Below are 19730 nucleotides of genomic sequence, written 5' to 3'. Positions count from 1 at the left end.
TGAAAGTGAAGTCGCTCAGTCATGTCCAACTCCTAGCGACCCCATGGACTGCAGCCTACCAGGCTCCTCCGTCCATGCGATTTTCCAGGCAAGAGTACTGGAGTGGGTTGCCATTGCCTTCAGATCAGATCAGATCAGTCGATCAGTCATGTCCGACTCTTTGCGACACCATGAATTGCAGCACACCAGGCCTCCCTGTCCATCACCAACTCCCGAAGTTCACTCAGACTCATGTCCATTGAATCAGTGATGCCATCCAGCCATCTCATCCTCTGTTGTCCCCTTCTCCTCCTGCCCCCAATCCCTCCCAGCATCAGAGTCTTTTCCAATGAGTCAACTCTTCGCATGAGGTGGCCAAAGTACTGGAGTTTCAGCTTTAGCATCATTCCTTCCAAAGAAATCCCAGGGCTGATCTCCTTCAGAATGGACTGGTTGGATCTCCTCGCAGTCCAAGGGACTCTCAAGAGTCTCTAGCAACTCAACTCCTAGTTATCTCCCCAAGAGAAATGAAAACAAATGTCCACATGATGACTTGTATGGAATATTATCAACAGCACTTTGCATAACAGCCAAAACTAGAAACAATTCAAATATCCATCAATTTGAATGGATAAACAAAATGTGGCACTATATCATAGACTACTAATTAGCAACAAAAATGAATAATCTGTTGATATATGCAACAGCATGGAGGAACTCAAAAAGCATATTAAGGAAAAGAAGCCAGACATGAAAGACTACACACTAGAGGATTCCATTTGTATGAAGTTTCTAGAAAAGGCAAAACTACAGAGACAAAAAGCGTATCAGTTTTTGCCTAGGAGTTCTGATCTGGATGCTACCTGAACTGTTTTATTACATAAACACACAAACACAAATATAGACACACGAGGTCCCTCATTCCTATTTTATCTACTAAGAAGTAAACTGCATGTGTACACACGCACAAGAGCAAGAACCAGCAGCTGAAAGAGAATCCTCCCCCGCAAAGCCCAAATTTATACATCTGGAAATTAAAAAAAAGAAAACCACACTTAAGATAAATTGAGAGCTGAAATGGAAATAGAACTTTAAAATGACAATCGTACAAGGGTACTATAATACATATCAACCCCTGGGATTCAGCCAAAGTAGTAACCAAAGAAAATTTTATAACCATAAATAACATGCAAGATCATAATAAAGAATGAAAATAAATGAAGTAAGCTTTCAGTTCAAGATGTTAGACACACACAAATAAAATAAACCTAAAGAACTAAAAGAATGAAGAAGATTAAAAGCAGAAAATAATAAAATAGAAGAAAATTTATTTGGTAAATCTAAATTAAAAAGAGCAAACACAAAGACAAAACTTTGGCAAATATGATTTAAAATAAAAAGAACAAAATCAAAATATGTTAAAAAAATAAAAGGAATAGATGACTACACAAGAGTTTTTTTAACCATAAAAAGATATGCACAAAAAAATGTCCAAAAAATCTATAAAAACTCACATGGAATGGGCAATCTTCTAGGAAAATATAAATCTTCCAACTGGGGGAAATAAAGGTAGAAACTGCATCCTGTCTATGGTAGTGGTTACAAGAAACAGTGCACATGAAAAACTCATAGAACAAAAGAAGTGAATTTTATTGTAAGTTTAAAATTTTTTAAAAATAGTAGCAAAAAAACTCATATAACTGTCACTTAGAAAGCGTGGATTTTGCTATATGTAAAGTATACTTCAATATTCCTAACCATTAAAAAAAGGAGATTCTAATTTTAAAAGAATGTTAATATAATTTGTTTAAAGAATAAGAGTGTAAATTTCATTGGTGGTATGAAAATTATCTATGATATAATTTTTTAAGTAAAATGTAAAGCAAATATGTGCTATATATGTGTATATAGTATGATCAAACTTATACGTCTATAACTTATCTTACTTCTGCATAATGAGATTACAGACATTTTTTTCTCTTTGCTTATCTGTATTTTTACTACAAAGAATACATATTATTCTCTAATAAATAATATTTTTTTCAGTGTTGGGTGGATGAGCACTGACTTAATGGTAGGGACTCAGTATAGAATCTTCTCTCCCCTTGGCCTTGCTGCCCAAGCCCAGACTCCAAGGGTGAGCCTTGGCAGTGACCCAAGGTAGTGAAGGAGGTGGGGGTTCCTATGGTAACAAAGAAGGAAAACGTGGTTAGGCCCCTAAAAGCAATGCTCGCTGAGGCTGTGATCATTGGGTTACCACAGGCATGTGTGAGAGTTTGCCAAATCAAATATAGCTCTTAGGAACTTACTTTGAGGCCCCACCAGGCACTGTCGAAGATTACCTTCCCAGCACACTAGAAAGCATTCTCTGCCGGCAGATTGGTCCCTGTCACATTATTTATAGGAGATTGGTTCACATACTCAAAATGATATGAATACTTCTAATTATATCCAAACATGACAAATGTCAGAACAAATTATTCTGAGGGTTCACGCTGCCAAATGTCTTGCCCTAACAAAGAGGAGCAAGCTGCGGCATCAGCACACCAGCTCCTATATAAGCACGATGAGCCCTCCCGGTACATCTCCACCAAGGACCCAGAGGTAAGTGAATGGGGGCCTTGGGACCTGCAGGGCTCCAGGGGACAGAAACAGCTTACCCCGAAGCCCATCTCTGAGCATGAAATTGTTCCTCTCAGCTCTGACTTTTATTTTCATAAAGCCATGGCAGGTTTTAATTCTGTAACTACCGTACTGGAATTTATTTAATTCTGTAATTTAGACCAGGCAAGTTTTAATTCTGTAACTATCTTACTGGAATTTCAGAGCTTCACTAAAAAGAAACTCGTTGCTTTACAGTTTTGGATGCTCCTGAACCTGCATCTTCATCTGGAATCCGGAGGTAAGACTCCACTTTATTCATTTATTGATGACAGAAGGGATGTAGCCTAACAAAGCTGGGGACAGCGCTTCATTGTACACCATTTCCTTACATTTTGCGGTTACGTAAATATGTTGTGCTTCCAAATGTCTGCTTAGAAATGCTGGGAAATCACTTCTTCCAAATGTCTTATTCTCAGAGACCACCGTCATCTGAGTTCCAGGATTAAAGGACCATTTGGGAAAGAATGAATTTTAACAGTGAGTTCTCAGCTGCACTTAACAACTGTCAGGGGCAATGGATTACTCCATGCCAACCTCCTTCTACTGACAAGCGTTGAAAACTTGGGTGTTTCACTAGTATTTTTTAAATACCTGTAAAAATTCTTAATCTAAAACATGTAAACAGAAATGAACATCTGCTTAAAACCATAGTATTTTAGCTACTTTTTCATGATTCACTGTAGTTTTTAAAAAGATTTGTTACTGTTTGTTTAAAAAAAAATCACAAGAATTACACCCACAGAGTGCTATCACACTTTAAAATAGAAGGAGAGATTCTGGCCCTTCCCCCAAGTAATTCACTGCCTGAGAGTAAAGAAAAGACCCAATCAAAGTAATGAGCCAATGCTGAGACACATATCTATCAACAGAGGACAATGGCTCATATGCATGTGATAAACTCTTACACTTTTGTCTTTTCTTTTTCTGGATGAAGAGAAAAGAAGCCTGTGGAATTTATGCAGGATGAAACACCTTCATGCTGAAGCTCTCATTCCCCTGTGCTTAGATCTGTTAACTGACAGTTCAAATCCTTCATGCCAAAAGGAGAATGTTAAAAGAGATTTTGAAATTAAGGCAATGCTAAGTCTCTTGGTAACAAGCCAAATGATATATTAAAAAAAACAACCCTAGAGTGATAACGATTTCTTATGAGGTTAATGACCCACCAAGAGATGTTTAATATAAAGTGGGTGTTAAAAAGAATTATTTGACTTACAAGAGAAAAAAAAAAGGCCATCTAAAAGGCAAAAATGGTTTTGGTAGCTTGGAAGATATCAACTTTCATTTGCCCAAGACAAACTTTCCCTCCTAACTCTATGATTGTCCCAGCAAATGGCAGATGCAAACATTATGCATCTGAGGATTAAAGAATGACAGTTGCTATAAAACAATCCATCAACAACAGTCTTAGCTATAGATATTATTAGAGTTTAGAGATTAAAACAGGCAAGGATTCCATTCTCACTCAGCTGTAGGTGCCCTAGCCCTGAAGATCAAGACATGCCATCTGGGAAGGAAATTTTCAAAGCCCTAAAAATGAAGCCTCAGATTGCAGTCTCATTCCAAACCAGCCCTGTGCTAGTGTTATTAATACTTTATTAAGTTGAACGCTGGTCAACACAGGTTGGAAGAACAATTACAGTCCAGGCTGGGGATGGAACCTCAATATTTCTGTCATTTCAAATTTTTTTCTCACATGTATATAACTTCTGGTTTCTCTTTTCCCTCTCTCCCATTCTTTCCCCAAGGCAGAATTCTCTCTAAATAAATTGCAACCATGAGTGCGAGTTCAGACGCTGAGATGGCTGTTTTTGGCGAAGCCGCTCCCTACCTTCGAAAATCAGAAAAGGAACGGATTGAAGCCCAAAACAAGCCCTTTGATGCTAAAACATCAGTCTTTGTGGCAGAGCCCAAGGAATCCTATGTGAAGAGCATCATACAAAGCAAGGAAGGGGGGAAAGTAACTGTAAAGACAGAACGTGGAGCAGTAAGTAAAAACATAAAGAGAAAATCCTTCCCGTTTTATTTCTCCATCTCCTCACTTCAAGTTGAAGCCTTCCTTGCTCACAATTTCCAAGTCTATTGCCAATCCAGACACCCTTCCAGTCCATTAACACACATCAGATTTGGAAGGTAAAAGAAATTCTCACTTCTCCCTTTCCCAACCACCAAAAGAACTTTAAGCCCCTAGTCAGCCTCCAGCATTTCCCTTCAATCACTCACTTCCCAGTCTAAATCTCCAAACCTGGGAGAAATAAAAACTAGTTTCTATCAAAAGAATTATTATCTACTTAGGTAAATAATGCATTAATCTTCCCATTACTTCCTTCCAAATTGAAGTTTCTTGTAATAAATGGCAAGGAGAAATAAAAAATTAAACCCATTGAAGTAAAATGATATAAATGGATAAACCTGGGACATGAAAATGTGGGAGGAAAAAAGTAGATTTTAAAGAGTAGGATGTATTCTAGCTCATCACAGGAAACAGATTTTTTTTTTTTTACCATCAAACTCTAAGATGAATACATTTTTGTGCTTTTATTTAAAGTACACTGAATAATATAATGGAAAGTGCCCACAATCGTAGTCTTATAACCAAAGCAGATACACATAAATCCTACTTCCAACCATTAATACAAACTTGACTCTCACTTTACTTGCCAGACTCTCACTGTCAGAGAAGATCAAGTCTTCCCCATGAACCCTCCCAAATATGACAAGATCGAGGACATGGCCATGATGACCCACCTGCACGAGCCCGGAGTGCTGTACAACCTCAAAGAGCGTTATGCAGCCTGGATGATCTACGTGAGCACCCTTCAACCTCTCTTTATTTCATCTATCTCTCCAAGTAGAATCAAATCCCACATGTTGAGTGTTCTGATTTTCTCAGACCTACTCGGGCCTCTTCTGCGTCACCGTCAACCCCTACAAGTGGCTGCCGGTGTACAACCCCGAGGTGGTGGCAGCCTACCGAGGCAAAAAGCGCCAGGAGGCCCCGCCCCACATCTTCTCCATCTCTGACAACGCCTATCAGTTCATGCTGACTGGTGAGTGAGTGATGCATCTATTTACAGAAATGTGGAAACGGAATCTTGAATGAACAAGTAGACTTTGGGCTTTGATTACAATAATACATTGCAGCCACACAGGGCTTCACTGTTTTCAAGAAACTTTCAGTGCTGTAACATCACATAATCTTCCCCACAGCCACTCTACAGATGAGTAAAATGAAGCTAGTCACTGAGTTCACTGACCTGCACAAGCTAACCCAGATAGAAACTGGAAGCCTAAATGAAACAATTAGCAGACCTACATATATGTTGCTTTTCCATATTTTTTAATTTCTGATTTGGAGAGGGAAAAAAGTTCAAATATATTTTTTTTAGTATATTCACATCCACAGCAATCAAGGAAAATACTTACCAGCCATAGCTGGAAAGCGTTGTGAATTTCTTTATCTTTAATAGATACAGCCAACACTGCCAGCGTTTGAGATAGAACATGAGTAAAGAAAGAACTGAGACTTCCCTCCCAAAGATTTTGAAGCATTTTCCTACTAGAATGGAAGAAAATAGAAATCCATCTTTCTTTGAAAACATTTTAAAAAATTTATATCAAAGTCTGTTGCTCCTATCTTATCAAAACATAAACAAACAGCTTTGATACAAATTGCAGGCCCAAATATAGCATTAAAATCTTTTATCGGCATACACCAAATGTATTGCCTTTGGAAATATTCCAGATTCCTGAGTTTCCTGTTGTTCCATGAGATATTAGAAACTGGGGAAGATTTTGTTCCATTTTGGTTTCTCTTTTGTTTATTTTGTTGCACTGTTTTTAAATTGTCTTTTAAAGGAGAAGAGAAAGGGATAAAATACGAATCTTGCATTACAAACTGGCCAGCAATTCTATAAGGATTTCATGCTAGTAAACTGTCTTTGGTTGTCAACAGAACCTAGCTACCTTCCAGAAATTATTCAAATTCAGGCTCATTCCAGAGGTTTTAACACGCAGCAGTTGCATTTACACTGGTGGTATGTAAACCACCACCCCTACCAAGGTCCTCACTCCCCCAGCTTTCGGGGCTGCTCCAAATTCAAGATTACTTATCTCCAAACATGATTTTGATATAAAACCATGAAAACTGTAGCATCTGACCAGGTTAGAGACTAAAACATTATTTTCTTACCTATGTTCCCACTAGCTGTGACATGATCTTTCATGATTTTTCTTCTATTGGAAAAAGAAATCAATCTGAATATGTTTCAAAATCTGTCTCTACTTCCCTAAACAGAGCTTTAAACTTCCCTGAAGTCTATATGCACATCTAAATAGCATCCATCTTGTATCTATTTCTCTGAATAGGTTTTTTTTAGATTTACGAATGCTCTAGAATCTATCAGTACAAAATTAAAAATTTAACAGATCAGAAAATTGGTATAAATCCAACATATCAGTCATATAGAGTGACAGTTTTTGCATTACTTAGAAAATGTGTATAAAAGAGAGAAATAAAAGGAAATGAACAGTGACAGTTATTAATACAATTCCAGATCTCTTCCTTTTTTAGTATTACCAGCAGTCAAGTTAATATCAAGAACTGGGAGGAGGCCAGACAGCCGAAAAATATATAAACCAGAAGTCAAGAACACCAAAATATCTTAACAAGTGATGTATCTATCAGAAAAATCACTTATTCCTCCCTGGGTTCCTTTCTTTATCTGTTAAATGAAACTTCAGAATTCTGATTCTTACTGAAATAGCTACAGATGAAAGTATGTGATGCCTGGAATTTTCTTTAAAATAACCAAGCTTGGGATGGGAATATAGATTATATAAAATTGGCCATACAGTAACTACTGAAATGCTGTATTCATAGGTACATAGGAGCTTTTAACAGTATTTTCCCTACCTTTGTATAGGTTTGAAATTGCCCATAAGTTTTTAAATTAATAAAATACCAGAAGAAACAGATGATTCTTTGCCTCTCATTTTCACAAATTTTACTCCAAGAGGCAAGTACTGTCTGGGAGCTACACCCAAAGCCAAAATCACAGGCAATATCTTCAAAATGTTAAAAAGAATAAACTGTATTTAATCTGAACAGAGTCAATAATCTTCATAGTGAATGTGCACTATTTTTAAAAATGATGGTCTTGATTTCTCTTTCACAGATCGTGAGAACCAGTCCATCCTGATCACGTATGTGATTTTTCCTTCTTCTCTGATTGGTGGTGATTGTCTTAGATGTTGACAATGTGAGCTGTAGTTCTGATCTCTTCTCTGGTTTTTATTTGACAGCGGAGAATCTGGGGCAGGAAAGACTGTGAACACGAAGCGTGTCATCCAGTACTTTGCAACAATTGCAGTCACTGGGGAGAAGAAGAAGGAGGAACCTGGCAAAATGCAGGTGGGTCTGATGGGCATGCGAGAATCATGATGGGCAGGGCGCTCAGGAAGCCACGGACTTCCTTGTGTTTCTGCTCTTGTGTTTCTCTGCAGGGGACTCTGGAGGATCAGATCATCAGTGCCAACCCCCTGCTGGAGGCCTTTGGCAATGCCAAGACCGTGAGGAATGACAATTCCTCTCGCTTTGTGAGTCTCTGGGTCACAGAAGGGTTTTCTCAGGCCTTAAATGCCCATAAAGGCATGTCTCAGTCGTTATTTCAGTCTCTTCTTATTCATGTGCTATTTTGTACGTAACATCGTCTTTTTCACTTGCAAGGGTAAATTCATCAGGATCCACTTCGGGACCACAGGGAAACTGGCTTCTGCTGATATTGAAACATGTGAGTAACACAACCATTGAAACTCAAGCAGATCAACCAGGGATGTCATTTGCAGGGATACTGTCAACACGTGGTGAGCACTGAGCCTGCCACCAGTGCTGCTCGTGAGCTAATGCTGTAATTCTCCACAATCTCCGTGTGCTCTGCTTACCTTAGTGTCAGACTGATGGCTCTGCAGCACATTCTGAAATGCCAGTCTCAGAAGCAACTATGCCATTTTTTCCAGGACAAACAGTAGGACTATTCACGGGTTCCTATATGTTATCTACAGGTTTACAACACATTTCTGTGATTTGCTCTTTTTTTTTTTTTGCAGAAGGATTCACATTTATTGGTTCAAATAGAGTATCTAACATTTGCTAAACATGCATTTCACACTAACTGGCCACATTTCCACAGGTAGTCAAATTCTCAGAAAAGGGCCCATCCCTTGGCAGATGGCCGGGGTAGCAGAGCCTGCCAACTATCACTTGGTCGTGCAGGACTGATGGAGCCAGGTTGGCAGGCATTCTGTGATTTGCTGTTGATCTGAGGTTTGGTAGATGTTTCCAAGGTAATCCCTCACCAAGGAATCTAAGGTGAGCTGAGGAAGGAGGGGATATTAAAGATCAATTATAAGACAAAGGTCGTAAGTCATCCATATGAAAAGCTGATTTGTTACTAGAGCATGCATACTTCACTCTTTGCTTTTAAATGGTGAGAACCTTGGGTAATTGCCATATGTATTTGGAATTCTTATATACAGTACCAACAGGATCAATCATCAAGTTGAAATCTCAATGAAGCCTATTGTAATATCCCCAATTTTAGCCAAAGACATTGTGGTTCATTTACAGGAGCATTGATATTTTTTATAATTCCATGTCTATTTCCCCCTCTTTCCAGATCTTCTAGAAAAGTCTAGAGTTACTTTCCAGTTGAAGGCAGAAAGAAGCTACCATATTTTTTATCAGATCACTTCCAATAAGAAGCCAGATCTGATTGGTAAGAATGAACCTAAATTCACAGACAAAAGTTAAGATTTTTGTTAACTACTTTTAATGTGAAGCATACACCCTGAACTCTGTGTCCCCAGAAATGCTCCTGATCACCACCAACCCATATGATTACGCCTTTGTCAGTCAAGGGGAGATCACAGTCCCTAGCATTGATGACCAAGAAGAGCTGATGGCCACTGATGTAAGACATACACTCACTTTTAAAAAATCTATTATGCATGGGAATGATAATAGCAACCATACTGTAAGTGTGGTTACCTTAGAATATAGTGTAAATTCATCAAAATATGTTAATATCTTCTGCCCTAACCTTTTTCCTGTCATTTCTCCTGACAGAGCGCCATAGACATCCTGGGCTTTACTTCTGAGGAGAAAGTGTCCATCTACAAGCTCACGGGGGCAGTAATGCATTATGGGAACATGAAATTCAAGCAAAAGCAGCGTGAGGAGCAAGCAGAGCCAGATGGCACTGAAGGTACCAATGAACCCCCAACTGGGTTTAAGACAGAAAATACGACAAGAAAAAATAAAAAGCTCTTCTAAACTCACATCTCCTTTGCAACTAAATTTCTGAAGGGCATACACACATTACACATACTGCACTCTGTCCTCGCCCCCTTTTCCTGTTAGCATCTCCACATCTCCGTCATTTCTACACACACCAAATAGTGAAAATGAACCCTAATGGCCACTTATAAGTATGTATTTAAAAAGCACAACCTGGGGCCAGATCAGAGAGAGAATAAGACAGAACCATATGCTTACTTTGCCTTAGAAATGACAAGAAGGTACACAGGATAACTTGGCATATGGGTGTGTTTCAGCACCAACTGGGTAAACCAAGCAGGGGGATACAATGTCTGCCCAAACACAGAGCTGGGGTGGAGGATATCCCGAGATATCTGTGCACGTGTGTGTTGTCTACATGTAAACCTGCAGACAATCTAGGCACCAAGTAAGATAAAAAGAAACTGAGAAAGAAAAGTCATATACTCTGTGGAAGGAATATGGAAATTACAGAAACCACCATGGAAGCTACAGTTATCTGCTCCTTTGAAGTCTTTCCTGACCATCCCAGTTCGACATTCTGTCTCCCTCATTTACATCATAGTCATTGGCAACATTTCAGAAGGGGACGAGGTAGGAATCATCCATTGAGATTTAGTTCCCACATTTTCAGATAAAGAAACTGGTCATTGATGGTAAGTTGGGAAGAGCAAAATTGAGATAAGGTGTATTCATGTCACCTTTCAACCATACCTAAGAGCAGGGACTCTGGCTTTTGTCTTACGTAAAGTTATTTCCATTAACATTGGACTTACGTTTGATTTTGCTAAATGACTCAAAAGCTGCTTGCAACAAATCACCAAAGGCCAGTGTAAATGACTGATCATTTATTAGCAAGTACATGCTCTAATGTACAGAAAGCCTTGCTTGACCTTCTATAGAATTATTTAAAGTTTTTTATTTAAATAATAATGAAAATGGATTGGAGGAACCTGGAAAGACTATCTTAAAGAAACATCTGCCATTAAACAACATTTCTTGAATTGTGTCTCTGCAGTGGCTGACAAGGCTGCCTATCTCCAGAGTCTGAACTCTGCTGACCTGCTCAAAGCTCTCTGCTACCCCAGGGTCAAGGTCGGCAATGAGTATGTCACCAAAGGCCAGACTGTGCAGCAGGTAAGTGCACAACCTTCGTGAATCACACATTTTCCAGGCCTTCAGTTCATGTCTTTAATAAGACCAATAATCATTACTCTGTCCATGAAGGTGTACAATGCAGTGGGCGCTCTGGCCAAAGCCGTCTATGAGAAGATGTTCCTGTGGATGGTCACCCGCATCAACCAGCAGCTGGACACCAAGCAGCCCAGGCAGTACTTCATCGGGGTCTTGGACATCGCTGGCTTTGAGATCTTTGATGTGAGTTATCTTCAGATTAATAAAAAGTGGGAGAAAGACAATCTGGGTTTTGATATATTGGGTATTCCCCAGTGGCTCGGTGATAAAGAATTCGCCTGAAATGTAGGAGATGTGGGTTCAATCCATGGGTCAGGAAGATCCGCTGGAGGAGGGCATGGCAACCCACTCCAGTATTCTTGCTTGGAAAATCCCATGCACAGAGGAGCCTGGCGGGTTATGGTCCATGAGGTCACAAAGAGTTGGACATGAGTGAAGTGACTGAGCAGCAGCAGCATGCTGGGTATCATTCATTTACATTTGTAGTGTCTACATCGCTTTCTCCAACATAGTACCTAGGACAAAATATCTAGGAGGTAACAGGATAATAGCAGTAGTAATAATAACGGCCACACTTTATCGAGAAGTCTGTATTTCTGGCACTCTACTAAGTACTTCAAATTGTTACCTCATTTAATCTTCACAATAACCCAAGAAGGAGTAACATACTTCTAATTAAATGTGGAGGAACAGATGCAAAAAAATCAGCACGCTTGCTAAAGATCCTCCAGCCCTGTACGGCAAAGCCAAGATAGGAACCTGGATCCGTAGTGTTTGGTCCATACACAAGGCTCCTTCCGTCCCATGGAGGAAAAAGGAGCTAAAAGGAGAAGCACAGTGACAGTTCATAGTCTTTCCTCTTCCAGGTTCATCTGACACCCACCATTTCCTCTCTGGGTCATTAGCTTCATCATCTATAAGAATGAAGGTGTCTATAAAGTAACGAAGATTACTATAAAGACTTCATCAGATCTTCAATGCTAGACCACACAAGGTCCCTACTTTCACAGATGTGACAATGAGAATTTACCAAATGTTTGATATGAAGAGAAATTAACCTATTAATTTTACTTTGTACATCAAATAAAGGTCTTAAGAAAAGCTTTCCTTAATAAAGTGATAGCCAAAAGTGAAAATGTGAACTTCACCTTGAATTAGAGAGTGGGGTGGTAAAAAGGTGAGGCTTTGCAATAAATTACTTTCACCCTTAAATCTGAACCCATTACTCACTGGATTGTACTTTTGTTGTACTTTTAATGCACATTATTGCCCAGGCAATCTCAGAAGGGGAAGGAGGTCGATTCTACCAGAACTCTTGCTGTGTGGCTGACAGCTTTAAACAATGCCCAGAAATCACAAAAAGGGCTCATGTCAAAAATGATCCTTTCTTTCCTGGGATTTCTGAATAAACAATAATTAGTTCATAATTTTATTTCATTACTGAATTACGCATATTTTCAATAAAAGATTTTTCAGTAATGAATTCTACCACTTTAAAAATCCATTTAACATTGGAAATTTGCTTTTGTGCAGTTCAACAGCCTGGAACAGCTGTGCATCAACTTCACCAATGAGAAACTGCAACAGTTTTTCAACCACCACATGTTCGTGCTGGAGCAGGAGGAGTACAAGAAGGAAGGCATCGAGTGGGAGTTCATCGACTTCGGGATGGACCTGGCCGCCTGCATTGAGCTCATCGAGAAGGTCTGTTTGACTTCTAAAGTAAATCTGAACTGTAAGCATAACTTTCCCAAGTGTCTTAAGCAACTTCAGAAAGTATTACAGTAATCTTAAATAGACTGATATCAGAACAAGTTAGAGAATTACTTTAGAAATTATTTCCTCTTTTCAGCTTTTACAGAAGGACCAGAGAGTTTAGTTTCATTTTGTCCTGAGCAGTTTTGTTCTAACACTGACTCAAACCCAATTTGAAAACAGCACCTCTACTGAGATGGTCTACTTCACCAGAGAAACTACCTCATTTGTTTTAAATCACCATTGTGACCCAAGACGTCAGCAATAGAAATAACTATTTTCTAAGTCAAAATTAATGCAGAGGTAACACAGCTAGAGCTTATATGAAAGATAATCTGTTTGGAAGTCAAGAAGTCAAATTGCTTATGCTTGTTCATAATCTATCTTTAAGGAGATTAAGTACACAAAATGTCCTATATAAAGTTTGGGTTATTTATACTATTGCATATAAAGTAAACATCATTCTAAGTCACTAAGTTCTTTTCATAGAAAAATAAAACTTTGACAATACATTAATTCACCAAGTAGGTGAGTTAATGTGATAAATACAGACATTTTAATGTCACCTCCACATGCTGTGCTGACATCTGGAGTTTGTATCTAGCTATTTTTTTACTTAAAAATAATGTTATGGATCGAATGTGAGAAAGAATGGTGGAAAGTCATTCTAGTGATAACAAAAGGACTATAAGCTTGATCCTGGTTTACTTTTTAAGTATATTTAATTAGGAGTGCTCATAATTCAATCAAATGACAGCCACTATACCTTTTGAGACAAGATAGACTGACACCAACGTCTGCTTTTCTGAATTCAGCCACTGGGCATCTTCTCCATCCTGGAAGAGGAGTGCATGTTCCCCAAGGCCACAGATACCTCCTTCAAGAACAAGCTGTATGACCAGCACCTGGGCAAGTCTGCCAACTTCCAGAAGCCCAAGGTGGTCAAGGGCAGAGCCGAGGCCCACTTCTCCCTGATTCACTACGCGGGCACCGTGGACTACAACATTGCCGGCTGGCTGGACAAGAACAAGGACCCCCTGAACGACACAGTGGTTGGGCTGTACCAGAAGTCCTCCATGAAGACTCTGGCCAGTCTCTTTTCCACATATGCTAGTGCTGAAGCTGGTACTTTCTGTGCCCCTGATTTAAATTAACCTATCCCCACAGAAAGTTTACATACCATTCCAGCCTCTGGGATACATTCATTAATGGGTTTTCTTTTTATCTTAGACAGCGGTGCAAAGAAAGGTGCTAAGAAGAAGGGCTCTTCTTTCCAGACTGTGTCAGCCCTTTTCAGGGTACAGTACAAATTTAATTCAAAAATCCATATGGTCTCTATGACTATTAAAATTATAGGATTTAGAATAAATTAGGAGGGAATGGAATGTTAATAGGAATTATTTCAAATATTTCCTCTTGTTCAGGGTACTTCTGTAGGGCCGAATGTTTTACCCACTACTCCTTATTATGCTCATCTCATGTATTCAGGAACTCCAAAAATGCCTTTAGGAGTTTTCTGGTTCTATAATAAGGCTGATTTTTGAGGAAGCACAGCTGAACTTCAAAGGTCTCCCCTGGAAAGCCGTATCTTTATTCCACTAATATTGCCCTTTGAGAACATTCCTGAGTCCCTCTTTGAGAATAAGCCTGAGACACATCCTTTAGGACATCTTTCCACCAAAATGCATCTTTGTCTTTTGAGGTAGATTTAATTTTTTGTGATAGCTGAAAATTACCTAAAGCCAAATCTCGTGATTTAAATGGATGATTAAGATAGAAAAATACCCGTAAAGAATTAAATAACAGTAATAATAACATTACTACAAATAATGTGATTCTCTTGGATGGCTTAAAAACTGGTTCTTCTAAAAGGGGACATATGGAGCATCTGATCTAATGGCTGCTTTGTCAGGATTTCTATGAACTTCTATAGCTAAGTCTCATTTCTTTTAAAACTAAAACTTAGATATAACATATAACCTAAACAAGAAAATGGCCCTGTTCTTTTCTCACTACCAATTTGCACTATCTCCCCAAACACACTCTTACACATATTTTCAGGATTAGAGACTCACATTACTTATTTTATATCCTAATAGTTAACTGAGATGTAAAAAATAAAGCAACTCTGACTTCTCAAAGAATATACCTAAGAAATACTGAAAAATATCTACATGCTGGTTTTCTACAGTTGAGTAAATCACCACTGTCTATCATAATCAGTTATTCTGTTTCTGGAATAACTGCCCCATATGCTTCAGACTGTGAATCATCCTCAGGTATCCGAGATCCACCTACAGAAGGTCATATAGTCTCGTGATTTTAGACTCTTCAAAAAACCCAAAAGGTTACAGGTCCCAGGGAATAATAAACTCAAGAAAGGAATCAAGCACTGGGACAGTGACTGACATAGGTCACCACTGTAGACTAGTACTGTGAGAATTATTAGCACTGAGAGAGGCAAGAGAGACCTTAGAGGTGATCTCAACCATTTTCAGATGAGACCCAGAGAGACAAAAGGGATTTCAAGCAGCTCGTTAGTGGCAAAGCAAGACGGTAGTCTTTTATTTTCTGATTCTTGCTCAAGAACACTTCATGTGCCTCAATGCCACTTGAATTGGCAGTTTGTTTACAGGACAGATCCTAGGTGTCATAAATGAATACCACAGAGAGCTATATTTCTCCGTAGCACTCTGGCCTTTCAGTTATTTGGCAGGCTACAACTCTTGAGACCCTTAAAACACAGAGCAACTGAAGCCTCATAGACTTAATAGTTAAGAGAGTGCCTAGGTTCATTTCATATAATTGCCAAAAAAAGCAACCTGAAATAGAACTTGCTCATCAAGTCCCTTCTCCCTGGTTTTCTAGGAAAATTTAAATAAATTGATGACCAATCTGAGGAGCACACACCCCCACTTCGTACGCTGTATCATTCCCAATGAAACCAAAACTCCCGGTAAGATCTAAGAGCACGAAATAATCAAACAGGCACAAGTGCGACAGTTGAACTGCCCAGCAGTATGCACTCTGATCTCTTTCTAGGGGCCATGGAGCATGAGCTGGTCCTGCACCAGCTGAGGTGTAACGGGGTGCTGGAGGGCATCCGCATCTGCAGGAAGGGCTTCCCCAGCAGAATCCTCTATGGGGACTTTAAACAAAGGCCAGTCACTCCTTGTTGTATTTCACTAAATGCTGTGCTTGTTTAATCATTTTTACTGTTGTCCTCTGTTCATTGTGTTCTATGTACCCTGTTTAGTGGGTATTATGAAGTAAGTCAAATAATATAGTCTTGTGGTGGTAGAACAGAATACAGGCTAGAGGAGGTGGCATTTCTTACAAATAGGAGGGAAGCATGCATTAGCTCGTGGAAAAATGGATTCACCAATATGGACAATTGGGTTTTCTATTTTGCTTTCTTTCTTTTTACTGATGTTTCTTTTTGGTGTCCTTTGACTTTCATATATGTTCACATCTTCCTAACCATTCATTCTTTCTTCAATGAAACAGATACAAAGTTTTAAATGCAAGTGCTATTCCAGATGGACAGTTCATTGACAGCAAGAAGGCTTCTGAGAAACTTCTTGCCTCCATCGATATTGATCACACCCAGTACAAGTTTGGACACACGAAGGTACAGCCGCTATTTACTTACAGCTGATCCAAGCACCGTCTGCCGTGTCTGTCTCTCCTGTAGTCTGTGGATCATTTGTGACTTTCCCTCTCTCCAGGTTTTCTTCAAAGCTGGCCTGCTGGGTCTTCTGGAAGAAATGAGAGATGAAAAGTTGGCCCAGATTATAACAAGAACTCAAGCTGTCTGTAGGGGATTCCTAATGAGGGTAGAATACCAGAAAATGCTGCAAAGGAGGTAACAACTATGCAGAGTATCAGGACGATCGCGGTCCCTCCGGGACTCCACTACATCAGTCTTGCTCACTCGTTAACTCTTCTATTTTTCAGTTCATATGCGCTTCTCACCCAGTTCAGAACCCACTCCTACAACACATCAGACTGCCCAAGCCCTCACATTTGGACTCCCGTCAAAACTCTCTCCTCCCTCATTGTCTCCCTTCTATTCCTCCCACACACAGCTGCAGCAAGCACTGTTCTCATCATGCCATATTCAGTTGCAGTTCCCCATGGTCTCCCCTGTCAAACCCAAGTTGCCTCTGTGTCTGCCAAGGCCCTCTCTATTCCCCACCTCATCTGTCATCTCCAAATGCCTTGTCTTTTCCAGCCAGCCTAAACAGTTTGCTTATCTCTTATATTCTTATGTTTGCTCAAGCCCTCTCCTCTTGGCCTGATTTATTCACTCACCAGCTCACAACTTCCATTTCCTCTTCCCCTAATTAACCTCATCCAGCTCCACTGACCTAGCACGACTGCATTCCCTGTCCTTACACACACGTTTTGCATTCAGTCTGCTCATGCACACTTATTTATTTCTGCATTATAAGTTTTTCCAAGTCTTTCCATGTGTCAACATTATGGTGTATGCCTTCTTGGTTATGGTTCTCATAAATTGGACCTGTAGAAATAGAATTTCCATTTTAATAAGCTTGAAGAAGCAAACACACTGTTCAAAGGCAGTAAAACTTTGGCAGTTTACTGCTACAGTGTGCAGAAAGGATATCTTTTATTACTATTTTAAAAATGTTATTTAAATAAAACAAATTTTGGAGCTCAATACAAGCTAAATGCTCTGTAGACAACAATCTAGTTGAGCGGGTAAGAATGAGGCATTTGAAAGGATTTGAGAAAAGCCAGTATATCATTTGAAGAAGCTAACAAAAGAAGTTCACAGAGCAGATAATTCAGGGGTAATTAAATAAGAGGAGAGGCTTCAAGGAATACATGATAAATCACAACCTCAACGTAGGTTCAGTTCAGTCACTCAGTCGTGTCCGACTCTTTGCGACCCCATGAACTGCAGCATGCCAGGCCTCCCTGTCCATCACCAACTCCCAGAGTTCACCCAAACCCTTGTCCATTAAGTTGGTGATGCCATCCAACCATCTCATCCTCTGTTGACCCCTTCTCCTCCTGCCCTCAATCTTTCCCAGCATCAGGGTCTTTTCAAATGAGTCAGCTCTTCACATCAGGTGGCCAAAGTACTGGAGTTTCAGCTCCAGCATCAGTCCTTCCAAGGTGGAGCAATTCAAAAAGCAAGCCATGCCCTTTCACGGTTCTCATCAGTGTGCCCACAGCTAAGCTGCATGATCCGCTTACAACTGCCATACCCACTCCCAAATCACTAACACTGTGATTTCTCAGATGTTCTTAAAATGGTGCATGTTGCTCATATATACAAAGTATCCCTCCTCTAAAGTCAGCTTCTTTGCTAGTGTGACAGGGTCTTGGGAACACAGAATTGTTAAGTATGAGCAGTGCACATTAGCCAACAGGTCATACTGAGGACGACTCTAAGGGGGAGTGGGTGGGAATGTGTGTTTATGTGGCCTGCATATAAAATATACAGAATCTGGCATATCATTTATATGTGGGGCGGTCATTAAAAGGGGAGTTTACACGTTTAAAAAAAAATAACAACAACGTTGTCTCTAATGGATCAACCTACACTGATCCTTTCCTGTCATTTCAGAGAAGCCCTTTTCTGCATCCAGTATAACGTACGAGCCTTCATGAACGTCAAGCACTGGCCTTGGATGAAACTTTTTTTCAAGATCAAGCCCCTCCTCAAGAGTGCGGAGACAGAGAAGGAGATGGCCACAATGAAGGAAGAGTTTCAGAAAACCAAGGATGAACTGGCCAAATCAGAGGCCAAAAGGAAGGAACTGGAGGAAAAAATGGTGACTCTCTTGAAAGAGAAAAATGACCTACAGCTCCAGGTTCAATCTGTGAGTACCCTCTGTGCTGAATGCACCATGTCAGTGACTTCAATTGCACCATTTTCTTGACTTCACAAACACCTTGGATTTACAAATGGCCTTTTCTTGAAAAAGAATATTTCCAATTGCTTTTTTCAGTATTTCACTTAACTTTCAACATTCCTATGAAGAAGGCAAGAACTACTTCCAAATTGCAAATGGGAAATTGAAGAATTTATTTAACAATGTCACAAATTTAACAGCCATGAAGGAAGCAATTTAAAGGCAAGCCCTCAAATCTCAGTCATTTTTCTGAGAAAATGACTGCTTTAATGCTTCAACCCAGCCTGAAAAGTGGAGCCCTATTTTCTGAATACACATGTATAAGATTGCATTTAAACTCAAAAAAGACAGTCATTCTTATTTCTCTCTGGATCTCTTTTTCCCAACCCCCAGGATTTAGCCCAACAAATTGACTTGCAGTTATTTGAACTGAACTACCAGGGTAAAAGGCAGAGCTAGTGAACCCTGTGATTCTTCCTTTGATACAGATCCCGAGTTCTTAAGGTCTCTCCTCTGTTTATTGATTCAAGAAGAAGCTGAAATCAAAATGGGACAGGCTTGGCATCAACATTCTGGCCAATTACAATCTCCCATTTCCTTAGTCCAAGTCAAGCAAGCCCAACAATGTCATGAAGAAATCCATAAAAAGGATAGCTTTCTTAAAATTTTTAAGCTATTTTCAACTTTTCCTATTGATAAATTAACTTATATGAGTTACATTTTCCTTAAAGCACAGTATCACAGCCTCTTCATTTTAACCTCTCTTCATAGGTATTATCGTTAGTCAGTGAGTAAATATGTACTAAGCGTATCACTTGAAAGCAAAGGAACCCTGAAAAGTCCCCATTATCATTCATTCAAGCATTTTAAAAACTTAAGATATAAACAAACACTGAGAAGTTAAAGAAATTCCC

At 39.5% G+C, this 19730-nt stretch overlaps 1 protein-coding gene across 1 annotated transcript in view; it reads left to right on the top strand.

Moving 5' to 3' along the window:
* The first annotated feature begins 4420 nt into the window (after positions 1 to 4420).
* The window catches only part of LOC102284840 (myosin-8), a 28092-nt gene continuing 12782 nt past the window's right edge, over positions 4421 to 19730 (top strand). Inside the window, exons 1-20 of the mRNA XM_070357315.1 lie at positions 4421 to 4630; positions 5308 to 5451; positions 5537 to 5693; positions 7821 to 7848; positions 7948 to 8056; positions 8149 to 8241; positions 8372 to 8435; positions 9321 to 9419; positions 9511 to 9614; positions 9770 to 9908; positions 10998 to 11116; positions 11207 to 11356; positions 12707 to 12877; positions 13744 to 14053; positions 14159 to 14226; positions 15797 to 15884; positions 15971 to 16088; positions 16436 to 16559; positions 16657 to 16793; positions 18528 to 18783. Of these exons, the coding sequence (XP_070213416.1) occupies positions 4421 to 4630; positions 5308 to 5451; positions 5537 to 5693; positions 7821 to 7848; positions 7948 to 8056; positions 8149 to 8241; positions 8372 to 8435; positions 9321 to 9419; positions 9511 to 9614; positions 9770 to 9908; positions 10998 to 11116; positions 11207 to 11356; positions 12707 to 12877; positions 13744 to 14053; positions 14159 to 14226; positions 15797 to 15884; positions 15971 to 16088; positions 16436 to 16559; positions 16657 to 16793; positions 18528 to 18783 (2688 nt within the window). The remainder of the gene's footprint in view (positions 4631 to 5307; positions 5452 to 5536; positions 5694 to 7820; positions 7849 to 7947; positions 8057 to 8148; positions 8242 to 8371; positions 8436 to 9320; positions 9420 to 9510; positions 9615 to 9769; positions 9909 to 10997; positions 11117 to 11206; positions 11357 to 12706; positions 12878 to 13743; positions 14054 to 14158; positions 14227 to 15796; positions 15885 to 15970; positions 16089 to 16435; positions 16560 to 16656; positions 16794 to 18527; positions 18784 to 19730) is intronic.

The sequence above is a fragment of the Bos mutus genome, chromosome 19, assembly GCF_027580195.1.
Source record: "Bos mutus isolate GX-2022 chromosome 19, NWIPB_WYAK_1.1, whole genome shotgun sequence".
Taxonomy (NCBI): domain Eukaryota; kingdom Metazoa; phylum Chordata; class Mammalia; order Artiodactyla; family Bovidae; genus Bos; species Bos mutus.
Note: the sequence above shows the minus strand (reverse complement) of the source record. Positions and strands in the feature narration are given on the sequence as shown.